Below are 18,865 nucleotides of genomic sequence, written 5' to 3' on the forward strand. Positions count from 1 at the left end.
AGCCGTTGACAAAAGAGAAATGGACGATGGTGGTCCCTCACCTACCCAACTTTCGCTTATATGCTCAGGCTATACTACTCTCTTTCTTTCTCTCTCTTTCTCTCTCTCTCTCTCTCTCTCTCTCTCTCTTTATCTATCCATCCATCCATCTATCTATCTATCTCTTTCTTACACTTTAGCTTCTTTGAAGGTGGGCCAACGTATGAAGTACTCGCTTTCGTGCTCGCCGCAAATGAAACGTGTGCGAGAAGAGGCAAGTACTATGAAGGGTTAGGAGATGCCGAGGAGAGGGTGTAGGTATAATCCTCCGGTAAGGCTACTAGCGTACGGTCTCATTAGCGAACGATGTAAGAATTTTTTGTCACTCCTTTCAAACCGCTACCACCGCTCACACTCTTTTCTTTTTTACGCCTAACGCCATCTTATTTCCACTTCTTCTTTCCTTCTTCTTCTTCTTCTTCTTTTGCTTTTTTGCTTTTTTTCCTTCTTATACTTCTTACTTCTTACTTCTTCCTCTTCTTCTTCTTCTTCTTCTTTTTCTTTTTCTTCTTCTGCTTCGGCTTTTGCTTCCTCTCGTAAAGATATGCAGAAAGAAATGGCACTCGACGAACCCCGACACACACGAGGACCTTTCGATGTTAGTAATAATACCCTTAATTGCTCTCGTCAAGTGACATCATCAAACACAGCGTCTAACATTAGATCTCTTGCTCTTTTCTCTGGGGATTTTCTTTCTTTTTTTTTTTTTTAATTTCTTTTTTTTCTTTTTTTTCTTTTTTTTCTTTTTTTTTTTTTTTTTTTTTTTTTTTTTTTTTTTTTTTTTTTTTTTTTTCAAAGCAACCTCCCCCTTCCTCTTACCTCATACTACGACTAAAAGTATGCTCGAGTTTAACGATAATATCGTTCGTGAATTATCTAAATATACGGATTGTAAAATTTCAATGACGTTATTAAGTTTTCATCGATTCATTAGATCGATTCTTATAATGTTAAATTAATTAAATATATGTATAGATATATTATTACGTATTACATTTATTCGTGCCAATATTGTATATATTTAATATATTCTTGTTATTCAAATATCATTGATTAATCATATGATTATAAATTTATTCTGATTATAAATTTTTATCTTCCAATTATTAATTATTTATTTATTTATTTAATTTTTTTTTATCTCAATTTTCTGCGCATAATATATCGAATTTATATTCGTCATTCGGTTATTCATATCGCAGGATGAGCCAAAAGTTCTCTAGGTCATTTTAAAAATTAATTATTTATTGTCTTTTCTTTTTTCTTTTTCTTTCTTTCTTTTTTTTTTTTTTTTCTTTTTTTTTTTATTTTTTTTTTAGCGTAATTTCTTTCTTCACCAAATCAAATTACCAAATCACCAATAATCGATCCTCAATATCCCTTAGGAAATTTTTGGCCTCATCCTGTTATTCTCTCTTATAAGTAATGACAAAGAATTAATGTTCTTATATTTTTTTTTTTTCGTTCTCTTTATTTCCCTCTTCTTCCTCTTCTTCTTCTTCTTTTACTTCTGCTTTTTTTTCTCTCTTTCTTTTTATTCTTTCTTTCTGTCTATTTCTTTCTATTTCTTTTTTCTTTCGTTGGATAATTTGTTCAAAAAAAAAAAACCTTGTTCCGTTAAAAGATCATCAGAAATGAAATTTAAACGTGATCGGGTCTTCAACAGTCGTCGAAAAATACATATAAGCGAATCGATAGCAACCAGGAACGGCGATGGTCGTCAGGCTCGTTCGAAATAACACGCCGTGGATAAAGTTAAAGTTGATTTAAATTCGTCGGGGGTACTCCGGAAAAATAGAGTGTTGAGGAGAAGTGAGGAGAGGAGCGGGAGCAGAACGGAGCGACTGGGCGGGGAGGGGAGGGGAGGGGGGGAATGGAGGAGGGAAAGAAATCGATAGACATTCTTCTCATAATGGAATTGTATAACGCTAAAAGCAAGTAAATACGAATGCAACTTATACTTTTCAACGTTTATTATTATTATATATTCGTTCGTATTCGGTAGAAGTTGGCTTTTAATTGCTTTGCAATATGATGAAAAGAAAAGCAACCAGGGAATTTATTAATGTTGAACGCTTTGTGCACCACCGTCTTTGCAATTCTCTCCTCCCTTTTTCTCTCTTTCTCTTTCTCTCGTTATCTCTCTCTCTCTCTCTCTCTCTCCCTCTCTATCTATCTATCTATCTATCTATCTATCTATCTATTTCTCTGTTCTTCTCTTCGGTATTTCGTCGATATCGTTGCACTCGAACAAATAGATTACTAAAGGCACATATTTTTCCTTTAGATTTTTTTCTGTTTTTTTCTCTTTCTTTTTTCTTCTTTCATTTTTCTCATTTTTTAAAATTGGTATTCAAACGTCGAATTTTCTATTTATCTATCCGCATAGACGGACAAACAAACAAACAGATAGATAGATAGATAGATAGATAGATAGATAGACAGAAACGTAAGGTTTTTACAGTAATAAAACGAGCAAAGGTTTTATTACTGTATGAAGATCGAAGGATAGACATTTTGAAAATTTAATAAAACTAAAGTTGCTTTCCAAACTGAATTTGCACTTTGTTGTACCTAATACAAAAAAAAAAAAAAGAAAAAGAAAAAAGGAAGAAAGAAAGAAAGAAAACTTCTATAAACGAATTTTCTCGGAAAATATTGATTGAAGGATAAAAAGAAAAAAAGAAAGAAATGATACCATTTCAAAGAATATTAAAAGTCTTTTCGAACATTACGCCATTTGATTTCTATTTCTGTTTAAGATTTTTGTAAGAAGGGCTAGTATCAACCTTCTTCTCCCCTTAGGGATAGGTCAGGCGGGAGGGTAAGGGGTAAGCTGAACACCAAAGCGGATGAATTTTATCCAACAAAAAGCTGTTCCTTTCGTAAACAAAATTGAAAACTGTCTCTGTCACTTTTCGAAAAAAAAAAAACAAAAGAAAGAAAAAAGAAATCATCAGATTTTATAATAAATCTTGATGGACATTTTTCATTTGGGACACTCTGTATATATATATATATATATATATATATATATATATATGTCTTTTTTCTCTTTGAATTATAAGAAATTCAATCGACCGATCCGCGAATACAAGGAATTAAGGTATTAGTCTAATACAATAATGATCCGACTTTAAATCCAGAAATTCAGTTCTTATCCCGATCGAACGGATGATTAAGTATAAAAAAGGGATGAGGAAGCATGGGTGCGGGGAAAGGTGAGAGGGGTGGGGTGGGGTAGGGTTGGGAGGGTGGTAGTTTTCACTCTAAAGCGTTTGATTTCTCGAACTGAAGCAATTACGTAACAAAGCGTTTAATTGATAACCAATTTCGACGGGGGTTTTCATTCTCTATCGTCGGATCAACTTTTCCGCTGAATCCACTGTATCGATTCCTTTTTGCCTTTAAAACTGGTGCGCCACGGCGTGCAACCCATCGTGGCACCCATCGTGGCACCCATCGTAGCACCCATCGATGGTTCTCCAATTGATCTCCACCCGGAACGGATTAAGTCCAAGCAAGCGAACAGTCGAATCAACGTTTAACGAGCCAAGTGGGATATTAATTAAGAAATTAAAAATGATGATGATAATAATAATAATAATAATAATAATAATAATAATAATAATAAAATGTATATCTATATACATTCTCACTTAGGTATATATAGAGAAAGATTTTTTGAAGTGACGCATATCCCTTATTTCTCGTCTTTTTCATCGATCGTAGATATATTTATTTCTCTTTAAATGATTTATACCCATCGGGGAAATTAAAAGCAAACGCAATGTTTTACACAAAAATTTACGCAAAAATTTTTAAAATTATTATCTTTAGAAAGTTTGATCTGAAATATATTTACATATATTTTTTTCTTTCTTTCTTTCTTTCTTTCTTTTTTTCTATTAAATTATCTTCTCGATTATCTTGAAATTATTTGCCAAATATCAATCGGATAAATATATTTCATTTTCATTGAATACTTTCAAATGGAAATATACTATAAATACATTACGTAAAAGATATTAATAAATATTATAATTGTATTTATTATTTGTCAAAAGATAATTATTGTATAAATAAATTATATTTGTCCTGTGTCGTCTCTATTAATCGTTGTTTGTCTTTTTTTTTTTTTCTTTTCTATTAATTTTCCAGAATGGACATACTCCTAAGGGACATGAACGTTACGTGGCGATGACAAGCCTGATCTTGGAGAACGCGGACTTAAACCGACTTTTTCCAAAATGCCGGCCTAGGGGCGGCCCACCCCCGCCCCCGGGGGGCTCCACGCAGAATAGTCAGCCGCATGACAACAACCCTTGCCAAACGGAGCCCGCCTCTGTTACCACCATCACCACGTCCTCCACCGTCACGATTGCCGTTTCTGCTAACGAAACCACCCCTCCTACAAATCTTGTTTCTGTCATATCTGACGACATGATCGACCTTGAACGCGACACCTCCGACAGGCAAGTTACATCCAAATTGAGAAATGGAAAAAGAGAGGGAAAAAAGATACAAGAGAAAAGAAAAGAAACGACGAAGTAAGAAAAAGAAGAGACGAAACGGAACGTAATAAATAAAATATTCTTTCATTGACATAAAGAGAAAAAAGAAACGAACGAACAAGGATTTAAGTACAAGGATGAGGTTTTTAAAGTCCCTAGTTGAATCGTAAAGTTCTTAAACGTTTTTTTTCTTTTTTTCTTTTCTTTTTTTTTTTTTTTTATAAAAATCGATTACACCTTTTTTGTGACTTTTCGAGCTTGCAAGTTAAGCTTGTTTTATTTTACGAGCTAGTTTTACAATATGGTGAAAGAAAAAGATAAAAGAACAAAAGAGAGAGGGAGAAAGAGAAAGAGAGAAAAAGGAGAGAAAGTTTACCTAAAACGTTACGAGGAAGGATTAATTGGTTTTTAAAATAATCTAGGAACTTTTGGACCATCTTACATTTCACCAAATCGAAAACAGTTTCGCTCGAAATTGGATTCATCTCTCTCTCTCTCTCTCTCTCTCTCTCTCTCTCTCTCACTTTTTCTTTCTCGTTTTCTATCATAATTTTCCATTTAATTCTACCCTTATTATTTTCTTTTCTACGTAAGTCGTCCCTCTGTTACCTTCGTCCTTCTTCCTCAATTTTTTTTCATCTTCCTTTTTTTTCTTTTTTTTTTTCTTTTTTGTTTTTTCTTCTTTTCTTTTCTACCCCTTTCCATCTTTTTCTCGAATCGTATCCTTCCTCCTAAACCATCTTCCTTCCTTTTATCTTTCCATTATTTTCTTTTTGCCGGTCTCTCGTTTACCCTCGGGCAAGAAACTCCACATTATTTTTCTCCCTCCTTCGAGAGAAAGAAAAAAACTAGAAATTTTTTTCTCTTCGTTTTAATATCATCTATATGTTTACCTTTTGTTACATGCACATACGTGTATATATATATATATATATATATATATGTGTATGAATATGTATACATATATGTATATATATATATATACTTACGTATTTAAAAATTTTCAAAGTTCCTCAGTATAATTTGTTTTTTCCAACTTTTTTCTTCTTCTTTTTTTCGCATTATTTTTCTTTTTAATTCTTCACATAACATAACATGATATATCCATAATCAAGATATTAGATATTAAAAATATATATATATATATATATATATTATAATATTTATTAATAAGAAAATTTATAATAATTAAATTTAGACACAGTTTAGATTTAATATAATTATTAAAATCAGGCGATATATTTTTTCGAGAGACAATGAAAACAAGAAAATAAATAAATAAATAAAGGCGAAAGGATGATTAAAAAAAAAAAAAAAAAAAAAAAAAAGGATAGAAAAGAAAAAAGAAAAAAGAGAAAAGATGTAAGAAGGAGGAAAAGGAATTACGGAGAAAAAATTAGAAAATTGACGAATAATTACGGTCAGGCGGATAGCTTGAAAAGCCTGATTACCATAACCGCAAGATTATGCAAAATATGTTGTAGGAGTAGGGCGATAAGCCGCTGCCATGCCATACCACGCCATGCCGTTTGTTTTCACTCGAGGATTTTAGGATTACAATGGAAAACGGGACACGCGCTTTCGTGGAAACGTTCTTTCTGTCCCGTTCTTCCGCTTACCCGTTCTCAAAAGGATCTTTGATACGAATTTCGCGCGTTCGTCCGAGCGAACAAAATGTCGGTTCTCTATGCGGTTTCTTTTATCTCTCTCTCTCTCTCTTTCTCTCTCTCTCTCTCTCTCTCTCTCTCTCTCTCTCTCTCTCTTTCACTTCTTATATTCTCAAAACATTTGAAGATTTATGCAAAGCATTCTTAACACTTCATGGACGAACGTAATATTAAATTTTGTTTTCTTTTCTTTTTTTCCTTCCTTTTTTTTTTTTTTTAACGTTTACAAATTTTTATATAATCAAATAATAATTAAAATTTTTATATAACCTAACTTTTGCTCTCTTTTTATAAAGAAAATTATATAAGACAATTATAGCATTGTAATATTATATTATTAATATTGTACAATATAAAAAAATATATTATACCGTATCAGTATAATATTAGTATTAATATTATTGCTATATATATATACACATATATATATATATATATATATATATATATATATATATATATATATATATATATATATACATATTATAGTAATATTATATATCAACATAATTTATATTTAAACATGAAAAGCTTCGGATGTGAAGTTTAATTAATGGTTCAGGGGAATAAAATGAGAAATAAAACTGAGAAGATATATATATAAATATACGTAAGTATGCTAATGTCATAGTTCATAACAAAAAAGGAAAAAGAAAAGAAAAAGAAAAAGAAATAAAAGAGAAACGAAAAAGAAAATAGGAGAAGAAAGGGAAACAAATAAAAAAGAAATAAATAATATTACCAATAAAAATCTGATAATCACAAACATATATATATTATGTAATAACGATTCAATATTTCAAATTATGCGCGCGCTTTTCAATAAGGGGAGAATGATATGCATAACGGGACGGAACGGAACGGAACGGAATAAAACGAAATCTCTTCCTCGAGGAATACGAATTCCGCATATAACCTATGGAACCCGCTTCGTTATGTTTCGCTTTTTCCAATCTTCGATAACAAGTTTTCATCAATTCCCGTTCCAGGTCCCTGATGAACGTGAGTGAACTTTTAGCGCGATCGTCACATCGTAAGAAATATAATCAATGTCGACATCTCTTTCTCTCTCTCTCTCTCTCTCTTTCTCAACTCCACTCATTCACTGACTGACTCATTCATTCTCCATTCTACTTTCTGGTCAGGAGGGTATTCCAACAACATATTTCGCGTAGCATTCGCATATTTTTTATTTCCTTTGTTTTAATTTTTTCTTCCCTTTTCACTCCTCTTCCTTCCTCTTTTTTTTCCATCCTTTGCTTCCTTTTTTTTTCCTTTTTCTTCTTTTTATTTTTATTGATTTCTTTATCATTATTTCTTTTTTTTTTTTTTTATACTTTTTTTTCCTACCTTCGATATCATCTCTCATAACTCTGATAATATATCTGAGCAATTTTCCGAATTTCCCAATTGGAATCGTCGCGATCGACACATATCGCAAATAGTGATTAAAATATCCTCTACCACGTTTCATTTAAACGTAGATTTTATTATAAAACACAGAGTACAGCTAAAAAATAACTACCTACTTTCTCTCTATCTCTCTCTCTCTCTTTGAAGAATAAATATGTACAAATTCTCGTCATTGTATGTATACGTTTTTATAGATAACTTGATTATAAATTAAAGGCTAATCGAATATCTCATTTGTTAGGAGCAAAAAGGAGAAAAAAAAAGAGTTCTATAATTTGTACGCGTCGAATATTTTTTGTAGTACAAAAAAGAAATCGTTGATTTTTAATTTCCCTCTGTGGAACATTCTATCAATTTTTTTTTTTTTTTTTTTTTTTAATTTCATTTCATTCAATTACATCTTGAAAAAATTGTTTAACGAATATATACTTGTAATTAATGATTAACACAATATTAGCGTGTATAGGTATAATTATATAACCTACACGTATACTTTCAACATGTATGTACATGTAATTTGCTGTGACCAAATTACGTACGTACGTACATGTGTACTTACTTACATGCCTTCGTACAGGATTGGCCAAAAGTTTTGAAGCAATTTTGAAAAATCAATCTTTTTTTCTTCTCTTTTTCTTTTTTAGATCTTTTTAATTAAACTTGCAGTTTTACAAGCTGTTAATTTTGCGAAGAAAAAGAAAAGGAAAAGAAAAGAAAAGAAAAGAAAAGAAAAGAAAAGAAATTAATGTAATAATGTCTCGAAAAAGATTAATCGCGATTTTTGTAACGAGAACTTATAGCTCGCCCAGTATGTCCTTGAATTGGTTTAAAATACGTGAACGTTTGCCGGTGTCTGATATCGGATAAATAAACGGAGATTAAAGAACGATAAACAACGAAGAAGATAATATTGGCTAAATTTAGTCCGATTATCTCTCGTAGTTGTTAATTTTTTTTTTCCTTTTTTTTTTTTTCTATTTTTAGGTTAGTCAGGTTAGTTAGTGAATTTTTATATTTTCGAAGGACCTGAAGAAACGGGCGTCTAATTTAAAGTTTTTATTTAAAGAAAAAAGAGAGGAAAAGGAAAGAAGAAAAGGAAAAAAAGAAGAGGAGGAAGAAGAGATAGGAGGATGGAAAAAAAATATTAATCTCAGAATCGATTTATATAAAAGAGTATAATGGTTTTTCTTTCTCTTCGTATTACAAACGCGCCCATCGAATGCGCGTTATTCTCACGTTCGATTGCGGTGGCACGTGTACCAATAATAGCTCCCCTCCCCCCACTAATCCACCCCGCCACCGACTCTCTCCCCCATTATCGACGGAGTAAATTGGCAATTGGTGTTGTTGCTCGTTAAAAGCACTTCCTTTACGACGATTGAAGAAAGTACATCGAGTGTAATAATTAAACAGTAAAAAGAAAAAAAAAAAAAGAGAGAGAAAGAGAGGGAGGCAGAGAGTAGGAGAAAAAAACCGAAAGTAGAAGAAAAAAAGGATAGCAATAATAATAAAAAAGAAGTAAGAAAAGAGGGAGAATGGAAGGAAGATAATTGGTCGTGTTCCATAATATTTTTTAAAATAAATCCGCCGTGTGATCTTCATTTTTTTTGTTTTTTTTTTTTTTTTTTATGTTAATCATCATAATGGTGTTGTGTCGTTTGGAAAAAAAAAAGAAAGAAAGATACGCTTTATGTGTGTTGTATAAGTGAGGCTTATAATCAATCCGAATCGTTTCAAACGATGGATGATTGTTAAGAGTTCGAAGTTACGTTCATAGGTATAGGAAACGAGCGAATGGCAGAAAAAAATCAGCTTCGCTGTCCCGTAGGACGGCGAGCGTGGTGGCCGGTTATGGTGCCGAGGGCCAACTACCAATCGGTACGTCTACGAAGAAGCCATTATCCTCGAGCTCGTCTTCGGCATCGGGACGAAGCGAGGATGCACCTCAATATGGGAGCCTGGCGGGTAGCGATCATCAGACGCAATCGCAACAAGAGGACAGCGGACCCGAGGAAAGTCCCGTTTATATTTTGACCTCCGCTAAGGGAGATCGCAGCTACAAATTACGAAACTCCAGGTAATATTTTCTATCATTTTCTTAACACATTAGTTTATATATTATATATAATTAAAAATATAATATTTTTTTATATACTCTATATAAATATATATCTATGTAGTATATAAATATATTATACTATATAATATATACTTTGCATAAGAATAAAAAGAATATATATATATATTTTTATATATTTATAAATTAAATACATATATATATATTTTTTTCTCACAAAATAATATCATCTAACCTCTTTTTAGATATATATATATGTGTTGTATATGTTACAAAGGAACAATGCGACGTAAGCAACTCGAGCGTATAACGTAAAAAGGTATACGGATGTACTTTTGAAGAAATTTGATAATTCGGATAATTTTTTTTACTAGGAATGTACGTCTTGTGTAATCAAAGAAGAGCGTACAGTTTGTTCAAAACGTTGAGAAACTTTACGTGTACGAGATGGTATAAATGATATTCGTAATTGGCGCCTAGTTCCGACGCCATTTTGTTGTATGCGTTACGTATACGAGGTTCGAACTTTTCGAACGTTCTGTACTTAACCTTAAAAAGAAAAATGAGCCGAGCGCAAAGGGATCGTCGTCATCCTTTATGGCGATGTTCGTTCGTGCGAAAAAAGAAAAGAAAAAAAAAAAGAAAAAGAAAAATGATGGAAAAGATTTAAATAAAATATTACAAATTCACTAATAGCGCGAAATTTCAAAATTGTCGTTTTTAATGATGTCGCTTAATAACGTTGATCTATGATGTCACTTGTGCGTTTCGTACAGTCCAGGTAAAAGAAGTTTTGATTCTCTTTCAAAGTATAATCAACTGATTGCGGTTTACCGCGGCACACTTGTTATCCCGTTATTATCGACGGCTCGTGAATTTAAAGTAGATGCAATCGGTCATACACACAATCAACATTTGTATAATAAAAGGTTCGGTCAATTTGCAAATTATATCGAGATACGCGTTCATAAGAAAAAGAAAAAGAGAAAGAAAAGAAAAATAAAAGAAAGAAAAAAATGTTTTAGGTATCGCCTTTTTTCTTGGCCGAGTTGTAATATTAAAAACGCGAAAAAAAAAGAAAGAAAGAAAGAAAGATAAATAAAAAGAAAATAAATACCAAAAAAAAAAAAGAAAAAGAAAGGTGGTAACGTGGCGTTGTTTCTCTCTGTGTTGTGCGTTAGGTGGTGTGTTATAAACGCTTATCACAAATTCGCAGTAACTTTCTTTGTAATTACCAAGCCTGTCTAGAACAGAGCGCGTAGCTTAAACAGATTTTTCAAGGCACATCGCTTTTAATTTACACTCAACGCCCCCATCTTTGTCGGATTTACCCAGGTATGATTTAATTCTTTCTTTTTCTCTTTTTCCTTCTTCCCCCCGTCCCCCTTTCCCCTTACTTTTTCAACTTTTTTTTTCTTTCCTTTTAACTATGTTTTGTTCTTTCTTTTGTTTTTTTTTTTTTTAACCGTTCAACAATTAACTCACTCGTTTGCGCGTTTAGGTTTATCGAATTTAAAAATGGAATCATATATATATATATATATATATCGTAGTTCGTAGAACGTTCAAATGCGCATTCTATCGTGATTTTAATTATTGGAAAAATTATATTCCGTACGTGTATTTCAAATTTTGTATATGTATTTCGAGAGCACTGTCGTCGACTGGTATATTAAACCAAGTGAAATATTCAATGTTACTTTCGATTTGTTTTTATATTCGTACAATAGTAATATTCAAACGGAAATATCGTTTAAAATTCTACCGATCTTCTCTTGTTACTGTTCGATAACTCGTTTAATCGATCGCCGTACATACACAGGTGACGTAAAAACGTTTGACCTATTTTAAGAAAAAGCAATGGTATATCAATTGCATATGTAAATTTTTTTTCGCCCCCTTCATTTCTTTTTTTCGTTCTTTCATTCTTTCCTTCTTTTTTTCTTTCTAATGAGAGCAAACTTAAAATGGTTTATAAAAATATTACAACGCCTTGATTGGGATTACGCGTTTCTTCTTCTCTAGCGTGATCAAAACGTTGGATTAAAAAGTTCTTTTACTCTCGAGTTCGACGGGAGCGCAACCAAGTGGACGTTGTAAGAATCATTTTGATTAAACATCAAAAACTTTATATCTTTTTAAGCAAAAAAAGAAAAAAAAAAAAAAAAGAAAGAAAAATTAAATCTTCATTATTAGCTCTCATCGGTAATTAATTATGATGTTTATATCTTTTTTTCTTTCTTTTTTTCATTCCTCCTTCCTTCTTTTTTCTTAATATAAAATTATTCGATCTAACGATGATAAAACGAATGAACCTTATGGTATTTCGTTCAGAAAATGTATAATAAACATTTTACGTTGATGAATATAGATGTTTAGAGAGAGAGAGAGAGAGAGAGAGAGAGAAAGAGAAAAAAAGAGAGAGAGAGAGAAAGAGAGAGAGAGAAAGAGAAATAATATGTTCTAACAAAGGAGGAATGTAAAACGCTTACATTTGATGTGACGTTTTGCGGTTAGTTTCTCTGACATTTGAATCATCGATGTTTGTTTATAGAAATGACATTATCCATGCTTTATGACGATAACGTTTGAATTATTATTGTGTATTGTATAAAGTAATAAATAATGCATATTGTAACATATTGAATTTCATAACAAATTGTATTAATCTATAGAGAAATATTTTCAATCAAAAGTACTTTTTAATATAAATTCAAAAAAATAATATATTATAAGGATTTAAATATAAACGTTAATTATTATTTTTATTTTTGTTTAGAATCATAGAAATTGCTGGTGGTCGAGAAGTTTTCTCTCAAAGCCGAGGAAAAGTAGCAGCAAGGAAATCTCGCTTTAACGCTGCATCGAATTCATTAAATAACGAGGATACTCAAGCAGACAACAAATTATCCATTAAGAAAAATAATAAGTCTCCGAGCACACAAACTATTTGGGAATTACGAAGCCGGTAAATATTTATTTTTTGACATTCTATAATTTAGAAGTTATTAACTGGCATATATTATTTCATCGTTTTATTATTTATTTCACGTTTTACAGATGTGGTGAAACAAGGAAACAACGTACGAACCGAGAGGTTACAGAAACTGTATTCTCATCTGAGGTGCACTCAGTACGACGTAATCCTACTAAGTCTATCCTTGATTACGATTCTCCTAAAAGTAATCGTAGCAATTGTATTATTAATTATGATTCGATTTTAAATAGCAATAATGTAGAATACAGTGTACCTAAAAGTATTACTGATCTGGATTATGGATTACCAAAGAACTGTGTAGATTATCAATCAAACCACACTACACCAGCAAGAAGTATGGCTATTGTTAGTGATGGTGAAGTGGTGGTGTTCGATGATATAGATGATAATTGGCAAGGTCTGCGTTTGGATTTAGCATCAAATAATACGACTCAAGTTACTACAACAAATATAGATTTGGAAACAGAAGATCAACAGAGAGGTCGTATTCCTCCTGAACCACCAAGTTCTAGCGTTGGTAGTACACCAAGTCCTACAACAGCATATCACCATAATACATCTGAATTCTTTAAGGTATTATATTCGATATAATTTAAATAATTTCTATATGTAAACAAAAACAATTGTTACTTTTTAGGTCGTAACAACAGCAAGTGATTGTGAAATAGATTCACCTTCGCCAGAGCGTAATCATAAAGTAGCAAGAGTAATAGGAGAACTACCAATCGCACAGTATTCAGGAAGTCCAAGACGTTATGGCGTTCGTGAAAATCCACAACTTCCTAGTTTGTTGTCATCACCCTCTGTATACATGACACCAAGACCTGGCTTTCCACAAAGAGTATTACCAACAACACCCAATCATAAAGAGGTATATTAATAAACGAATAATTTTTTTCTTATCTTATTATATGCACAACTAATATCTTCTTATATGATCCATTTATTAAAGAAGGAGGATACCTCTGCTGAAATTATTGTAGAAAAACCTGTGATAGAAACAACCATAGCTCACACGGAAGATCAATCGATAAATGTTTCACCATCGTCTCCTAAAATTGAGGATGAGGAAGAAGATTCATTGAAACCACCAGCTTTACCTACTGACAATATAAGTAGTCTTGTATCACCAGGTGGTAGTACTTTTGATTACTTATATGAATTTTCTGAAACTCGAAAAGTATTAGAAGAATTTTTCAAATGTCCACCTCCATCCAAAGAGAAAGAAAATAGCATTGAATCGTTTCCATTCCAAGTGAGTATTTGATTTATTATATAATATATATTGAAAAATTTATATCAATATATTTCATACTTAAACTACTTGGATTAATTTTTATCATTAATGTAGAATATTAATTAAAATTATTTTTAATAATTTTACAAGGACTTGGATTATGAACTGCGAAGACAAGGAGGAAGTGCATATGTAGGTCAGCGTTTAGCTAGTGGTCCACCCCCAACTGAGGAGGTTATGGTACACGAATCACCAAAAAAGCAGAGACCTGATTTTCCTCAAAACGTAAATACTATATTTATTTATAAAAAAAAGTGGGAGGGGGAAAAAGAAAAAAAATGCCTTCTATACAATTTCCTAACATTACAAGAATATGGGTATCAATATTTATTTTAACTAATTTACTAAATCATTTAGTAAATTAATATTATTAATTTACAGTGGATAATATTAGTTAAGATATTCTTTTATAAAAAGTGATTTATATGTTTAATTTATATATTGGTCTAATGTTTAACAAGTTCAAAGTAAGAGTATATTTTTAATCATACTATTCTGTATATATATACATCTTTATATATATATATATATATATATATATATATATATATATATATATATCAATAATTTCAATTGCAAAGTATTTACATTAGTATTTACATATTTAAATGTACACTAATTTAATGAATAATTGTGTTACTTTATTTTCTTTTTTCTGTTTTTTTTTTTTTAGACTGGCGAACATGAAAACAATTTTTTGGATCTCTCAGTAGGCACTGGAAGCAGTGAAGACCTTGGAGAGACAGAAGTTGGCTTACAGGTTGGCCACTCACGTAATTTTACTTTAAGTCCTGAAACAACTGACTGCGACAGCAATTGCGGAGATTTAGATAGCGAAGTTTCTCTAATGATGATGGATAATGAATTAATGCCGGCCAGTGGTTTACTTGGTTCAGTTGGAGATTTAGGAAATAATTCGGATTCTCTTAGAATCTATACGAGTATGCCTGTATTGGAAGACGGTTTATCAAGTGGACATGCCAGTGACACAGATAATAATAATCCAACGGTAATGCTTATGAAACGGCAAATAAATGAAATAGAGAAAGAAATCATTCAAAGGACGCGCAATGACATGTTAGGAACTGAAAATGAATCTGGCAAAGATGTGAGTTTAAATGTCACAAAGGATATTTTACATACGTTGAAAACATCGTCACCTGATTTATTTATTGCGAAAAAGGAAAACTCATATGAGACCAATGAGTTACAACTTGATGGATTAGATCCTTTGGGTACACCTCCACCACCGGCACCTCAAGGTAGACAAAGTGTCAATTTGGAAATAGGTGGTGAGGTAGAAGCAGCTATTAAAGATATTAGAATGGCATTACAAAGAACTAAAACACTTCCTGTTAAATCGCCATCTGAAGAACCACCAGAACCAAGTGTTAGTCCTATTTGGATACCAAGGTATTTCTATTTTTTTTTTTTTTTTTTTTTTTTTTTGCAAGAGGGTATTCCAATAGTGTGGTTTACCCGTAGATTTAATTTATTTCATTGAATATTTACATTGGATTTATATACTTTTGGAATACCCATACGATCTTCACTTTTTGTGCGAGTGCATCTAACTAAGATGTAGTATATTGGATTCCAGGCGGAGAATATGTATGGAAAGTAATAGCGAGGATTCGGAAGCTCGACGAGCAGGTGATGAAGCGGACGTAGAAATTGAAGAAGGTCCAGACGAAGAAGAAGCAGATACTGATCTTGAGACTGATCGATTATTAGGACAACAAAGAACTGATGATCAAGGATTTTATGATGATAAAGTAAGGGATTTAGTTTTTTTTTTGTTCCTAATTTTATATTCGTATACAAATAACAATGATAATATATTCGTAATAAATATATATATATATATATATATTTTGGAATGCATAGTCAATCCATTATTAACACACGTTGATTACTTGATTAAAATTTGGTATATATAATTATTTCTTTAACTGCGCGATTTGACAAGAGGTATTGGTGTCCTATTAATGTTGTCTTGGTATTATGCAGGGGTGGCGGAAGCCTAAGACTAGGACAATGTTACCACCAATGAGTGCAAAAATCGCAACTCCTAAGCAAACCCCTCCTAAAACCTTAAGTGTTACTCCTATAGAAACGCTAGCACCGTCCGAACCTTTGCCATCTACGTCTACTTCCATTTCTCCACCTCCTGTAGTATCTGTTATTCAATCATCACCTTCTGAACGCGAAGTAACTACCCCTACGCAACCTGCAACAAGTCCGCCGAAGACCCCAGTCAAAAATTCTCCCTCGTCTCCCCAGAGTCTGAAGGAATCCAGCAACAAGGTGAAAAAGGTGCCCTTTCAATGTTCTCTCACTTGGGTCTCTTTTAGAATGTAGTAAATGATACATTTAATGGGCAGTGATAAGATAGCACTTGTTGATGCACGATCTGTCATAATGTTACAGATAACTAGATCTCTTCTGATATATATTCGTCTTTATAAAATTCTTCAATTGTTGTCTATAAAACAATCTCGTCAGCTTAAATAGAATTAAGAATTGAATACATAAAAATATCATTAAGCGTAACGATTTTATTTATGTCCTTTTAGAGAAAGGATATATATATATATACACATATATATGATATAAAAAACTTTGATAATGATGATATTTAATCTAAATAATATTCACATATATAAGATATGGATTAAAAAGAATTTATAATATTTAAGCTGAGAGATATATCTATGCCTGATAGTAAACATTTCCTATTAATTTCAATGCAAACCAAACTTCTCCATAATTTATATTTCCTTATTGCCTTTGCCTACAATAAGCTTATTCTTTTTTTTTTTTTCTTCTGTTATCAGTACATGTCTTATCTATTTGAAGAATGCAGTGTACATATCACATTTCTAGCTAAGAGCTTGCTTGTGTGTTATGATTGTAAATATAATTATAATCATTATCTGATGATCATTTTATTCATACATAAATTTATTTTATTAGAGTATTATATATACTAAGATTAAGGGATTATTTTATGAATCTTTTACAATGATAGAGTTTTTTTAGTTGTTTTTTTTTTTTTCTTTTTTTTTTTTTCCTTTTCTTTTTGCTTGTTAGGAAAATATTTCAATAATCTATGACAACAAAAAATATTTTATTACAATAGTTGTTAATTGAGAAATATTTACAATATTTTAATTATATAACGTTACAATAATTTTTTATTTAATTGCAAACATTGCATGATCGGCATTTATAATAAAAGCTTTAGATGATTATATTATGTGAGTATTATAGTCAAATCTAGATTTCAACATGTTTTAATAATATTCTTTGAATGATTATTATGTGCATTGTACACTTTTATATTTTACAGGATAAAGAAGGAAAGAAGAAAAGTCGAAATAAAGAAGGTAATATTATATATTCCTATAATTCTTCATTTATATGAAAATATAACATTCACATTCTTTGTTCAACAAAATATGTTAATGATATATTTTTCTTTCTTTAATTGCTGCTTATTCAAATGTGTATAATTGATGAACTTTCATCAATTCATCATGGTACATATGGTATGTGTTTCAATATGTATTCGTTATTAAATACTTTTTATTTAAATAATATATATATATATATATATATATATATATATATATATATATGTATGCATTTTTTGCTATTTTGATGAGCAAAACAAATTTATTGAAGAAGATAAATGTCAACTGAATTATCAATATTGTTTCAAATGTGCAAGAGACATATTACATTACGAGTAGTCATTTTAGATAATCTACAACATATTTACAAAATCTTTGATAAGATATTTCATCAATTGATAAGTGGATTATATTCAATGATATATTTATTTCACACACTTACCATATATAATCTGTTGTTAAGAGAATTTGTTAAAATGTATAGATTTTTGTTTAAAAAATACATAAGAAGTGTAAAAAATATATTTCCATTGCTTCAATTCATAACACAATATTAAAACATTATTTAAATGGCTTTAACAAACAATGTTAATCAAATGGAAGTTTTATCAGATAGTAGTTTATTATCATCATTCAAATTAATTCATTGTACTGATGAATACTTAGTTGCATTTGGTAGATTATGTAGTGCAAGATCTAGTGCAAAACTTAACGCAAAAGATAGTACAAATTCTAAATGGTCTATTTCTGTGGAAATTTCAGCATTATTGGACGATCCTTCAGTGTTGATCGAAGGTGTATTATTCAGAGCAAGATACTTAGGATCTACACAATTAGTATGCGAGGGTCAACCAACAAAATCAACTAGAATGTGTCAAGCAGAAGAAGCTGTTTCTCGAATAAAGGTATGTATATATTGATATATGCATAAATACATATCACATATGCATTAAAGATCTTTAATATCAAATAATAATTAATTTAATTAAATTTATATTCCCAATGCAAAGTATTATATTAGAAATAAAATTATTTAATAATAGATTGATAATATTATGAAATTATTCATACTATATCTCTTAAAGGGCCATTTTTAATTTCTTATATTAACATTTTACATAGTTAAATAAGATAATAATAAATACTATAGGAATCCAAACGTGTAAAGTGTATTGGAAATATAAGAATAAGTATAATAGCATAATTGTTATATAGACAGTATAAAACAGATTATATACATATATTAGGATTGCCATTAGTGTTACACAATGAATTATGATGATCTAAAATTATAGCAGCATGCTCTGAATGCTTTATAAGATTTAATTTGCAACTTAATTTATGATCAATAACAGTGCAATATTTTTAACTGTAATAATGTACCTCAGTGTTAATACTTTTAACTTTTTGAGGATTTTTCAGAGAAATGGTCTTTTAATACAGT

General features: G+C 30.8%; 1 protein-coding gene across 12 annotated transcripts in view; it reads left to right on the plus strand.

Moving 5' to 3' along the window:
- LOC124431831 overlaps positions 1-18,865 on the plus strand; it is a 58,084-nt gene that overhangs the window by 30,108 nt on the left and 9,111 nt on the right. For 4 of the 12 annotated variants that reach the window (XR_006944141.1, XM_046980171.1, XM_046980244.1 and 1 more), the window contains exons 2-14: positions 180-253; positions 4,201-4,514; positions 9,411-9,710; positions 12,490-12,678; positions 12,771-13,281; positions 13,346-13,579; positions 13,661-13,963; positions 14,096-14,230; positions 14,679-15,418; positions 15,591-15,780; positions 16,016-16,321; positions 17,358-17,394; positions 18,184-18,326. Coding sequence is in view for 11 of the 12 variants with exons in the window: in XM_046980171.1 (XP_046836127.1) it covers positions 203-253; positions 4,201-4,514; positions 9,411-9,710; positions 12,490-12,678; positions 12,771-13,281; positions 13,346-13,579; positions 13,661-13,963; positions 14,096-14,230; positions 14,679-15,418; positions 15,591-15,780; positions 16,016-16,321; positions 17,358-17,394; positions 18,184-18,326 (3,453 nt within the window). In the remaining variant the exon portion in view is untranslated. The other 8 variants (XM_046980208.1, XM_046980193.1, XM_046980177.1 and 5 more) reach the window with 8 other exon arrangements.

This window comes from Vespa crabro, chromosome 1 (assembly GCF_910589235.1).
Source record: "Vespa crabro chromosome 1, iyVesCrab1.2, whole genome shotgun sequence".
Classification (NCBI taxonomy): Eukaryota; Metazoa; Arthropoda; class Insecta; order Hymenoptera; family Vespidae; genus Vespa; species Vespa crabro.